Raw genomic sequence first — 3,238 nt, forward strand, 5'->3', positions numbered from 1 at the left:
CACAAACTGTCCTATGTTCAAAGTCACTTTGTATTATAAATAGCATGCATTACTCCTTTTAACAGGTTTATGTCTTTCACAAGTCTTAGAATATACTTTTGTCAATTCTTATTTACTCTGATGATTGTAGTTTCCTCAAATTGAAAAAAATACAATAATTAAATGAAATCTATTTATGGCATCTTTGGTTTTTCACCTGTTGGTTGGACAAAACAGACACCTGAAAACACCAACTCTCTTAGTTCTGGGCCAATGGTGAATTACTCTTTTTATTTTATTTTACTTTGACTAAATAATTCATCAAATAATCCAAAAATCATCAAAATGACTTGACTATGTGGACTGAATATGTTTTCACACAGAAAGTTTAAACCAGCGCAGATAGCAGCTGTGCCATGCTGTGTCTTTGCAAGTTTTCACATGCAAGAAAAAAATGTAAAGGCTGTGATTTTTTTTTTTTAAATCCTACTTTAGGGGGCTTAGTTTCAACTGTAAGCTTTCAGCTTACTTCAATTATTGTTGACACTTTTATGCGTTGCACTAGTCTATCTGCGTGATGTGTATATGGCTTATATTGGTGTTTGTGTAGTTTCTGTTTTGTTTTGCCTATGGCCTACATTGCCTGCATGCTATTGCTATTCCTGTGTTATTGTGTTATTGTATCTTGCAAATAGAGGTGTGGCATAACTATGTTTCCCTTAAAGGTGAATTAAGCGATTTAGTTGTGTTTATAAGTGTTAAATCGCTCTTTATTCATATAGTTATCACTTATATGCACGTTTCATAAAGCCGATCTCTCAGTCACCCGCTCTGCATGTAATCGGCAAATAAACTTTTTGGGGATCCCACTACTGATAACCAATCAGAAGAGAGAACGCTACACACCGGCACCCATCTCACTGCCGGTGCACGTGCAGAGGACAGATGGGTGAATGTGTATGCGCCTACAATGGCGGAGCAGGTAAAAGTCCTTCCCAATGTCTGTTTTATCACACTTACAGATCTGAGATGATGCTAGATAACTCGCTGCTTGAAGACCGCAGTGCATAAATGTGGTGACATGGGGACGAGGGAGGGGACTGCTAACTGCAGGAAGTTAGCTAAACTGACCATTCCGCTTACTGAACCTTTAAAGCAGAAGAAATGCACCCTGAAATCGAGACATTTAAAAAGACGTCATCTTGAACTGACAGGCATTTCTCACTGTTCTTCTGACAAGGACCAAATGATTAACGAGTTAATAAGAAAAAAACAGGTGGCAAGTAGTCAATCAAAAGTTAATGTTGGTTTTAACCCATGGCTTTGACATTGCTGCTTTATGTAGTGTCAATTATTAACCTGCTAGGTGAGGTATTATAAGCTATACATCACATGCTTTGCTTTGAGACAGTCTGAGGGTGTGTGTGTGTGTGTGTGTGTGTGTGTGTGTGTGTGTGTGTGTGTGTGTGTGTGTGTGTGTGTGTGTGTGTGAGGTAGACATCAGGATCAAAGTGACAATAGCAGCAAGCAGCAGGTGACTTAAAGCCACTACGAGTAACATTGCACGTTGGCGGCCCCTTTGGACAAAAGCGGTAGTATTTTTACGACGCCCGCTGTCGCAAAGCTGTTTTCTAGCTCGTGCCAGGCGTGCGAGTGTGAACTGAGAAGGGCGCAATATAGTGCATGTCCGTGGGTTGAAAGTGTGAGGACTCTTTTCGGCTCCGTGAGAGTGGTTTTGACACTGCATCAACTAATGCCAGTCAGTGCTACACACACCTGATTGCAATGAGTTGATGCAGCAGTGTCACCTAACTACTCTCTCTCACGGAGCTGAAAGATTACGTGTCCTCACAGAAAGCGAATGAACGAGAGACGGCAGTTAGTATGGATCACGATGAGGTAATGTGTTTGTGTTGTTGATGTAAATAATGACTATTTCAGATAATGGTTATCTGATGATGGTGAGGCAAAGCAAACTTTGTGTTAGTACCAACCGCTCATTCATTTAGGAGTAAACACTGCAGTCTAGTTCGCTCTCGTGAAATTGTATACACGTTGCTTGGCAACGCCCTCGTCCCGGCCGTAGCCTATATCACTCTCCCTTTTAGCTTTTCTTCATTGCATTCTCTTTTTTTTCTTTGATGGTTCAGCCCTGTTATCAGTCATTATGACGACAAACAACTGTCTCAAACAAGGCTCCCGCTCCCCTTCCCTCACCTGGAGGGATAGGCTTCTCAAATCGCGTTGCTGCCTGCTGCGCCACACTGAAATCTGCGACCAATATGGATATGTGACCATAGAGCCTGCACGAGCGAACCGAAAATTGGACTGGGTGTGCGACCAGACCAAACGCAGTAATAAAAACTATATAAAAACGTATTTCTTTGCACTGATGGTCTCGTTTGCTGTTAAAGGTAATTTATGATTATGAGAGGAAACATAAGGCTGTTTAAAAGATATTTAAATATTTAAATGTTACTCGGAGCTGCTTTAATAGGTAAATACAGAATCTAGGCTACGAGTCTAAACAGTGTGGACTCTTTGTTGCTTACCTATTTGCAGCAGTACGGGCGTCACCAGGGCCGTTTCCATGGCGTAGCAGAACTCCCGGCCGAACATCACTGCTCCGTGCATCACCCATCTCTTCAACGGGATGCCCTCCATCGATCCCTCGCTCGCAGCCTCCTCCCCTCCTCCTCTTCCCCCTCTCTTGCCCGATCCATCCGTCTCTCCTTTCTCCTCGTCCGAGCCCGTTGCCTTGGATTTTTTGCCGTTGGCCCCTCCCACCACAGATCCGACCTGTACATCCGAGTCAGCCTCTGTGTTCTGGGGAGGCATGGCGGAGGGCATGCACGCGATGACCAGATCAAAACACACACACACACAGACAAGCAAAACTCCCTCGTGCAACACACGGAAAACTGTTAAGAACAATTACTTATCAAATCTACTTCCTTGTTCATTCAAACTTTCCCTTGGATAAATTTACTTTTACTAGCAGCGTCCTGGAAGAAACTCTTATTAGAATCTTTAAAAAGCTACGGGTTGCAAACAGTGCTAGTAACTTGCTGTTTATGAAAAGGATGATCCCCCAGTTAAGGGTGCTGAAAAAAATTAAACTGGGTAAACTGCTCACATTAAAAAAATACTATGGACACTGATAACGTAAAGAAAATAAATCAAACAGTTTTCCTCGAAACAAGTCACCCTAGAGATAAAAAAAAGAAAAGAAAAAAGTTGTCCTCCAAAAAACAATGTG

The 3,238-nt window shown here is 42.2% G+C and overlaps 1 protein-coding gene across 1 annotated transcript in view; it reads right to left on the reverse strand.

Moving 5' to 3' along the window:
* Positions 1-2,829, reverse strand: part of slc45a4a (solute carrier family 45 member 4a) — a gene marked incomplete at both ends in the record, with an annotated part of 27,501 nt that extends 24,672 nt beyond the window's left edge. Inside the window, one exon of the mRNA XM_080044948.1 lies at positions 2,532-2,829. Coding sequence (XP_079901074.1) covers positions 2,532-2,829 — 298 coding nt within the window. The remainder of the gene's footprint in view (positions 1-2,531) is intronic.
* Between the last annotated feature and the right edge of the window lie 409 nt (positions 2,830-3,238).

Source organism: Ammodytes marinus (assembly GCF_949987685.1).
Source record: "Ammodytes marinus genome assembly, chromosome: 17".
NCBI lineage: Eukaryota > Metazoa > Chordata > Actinopteri > Uranoscopiformes > Ammodytidae > Ammodytes > Ammodytes marinus.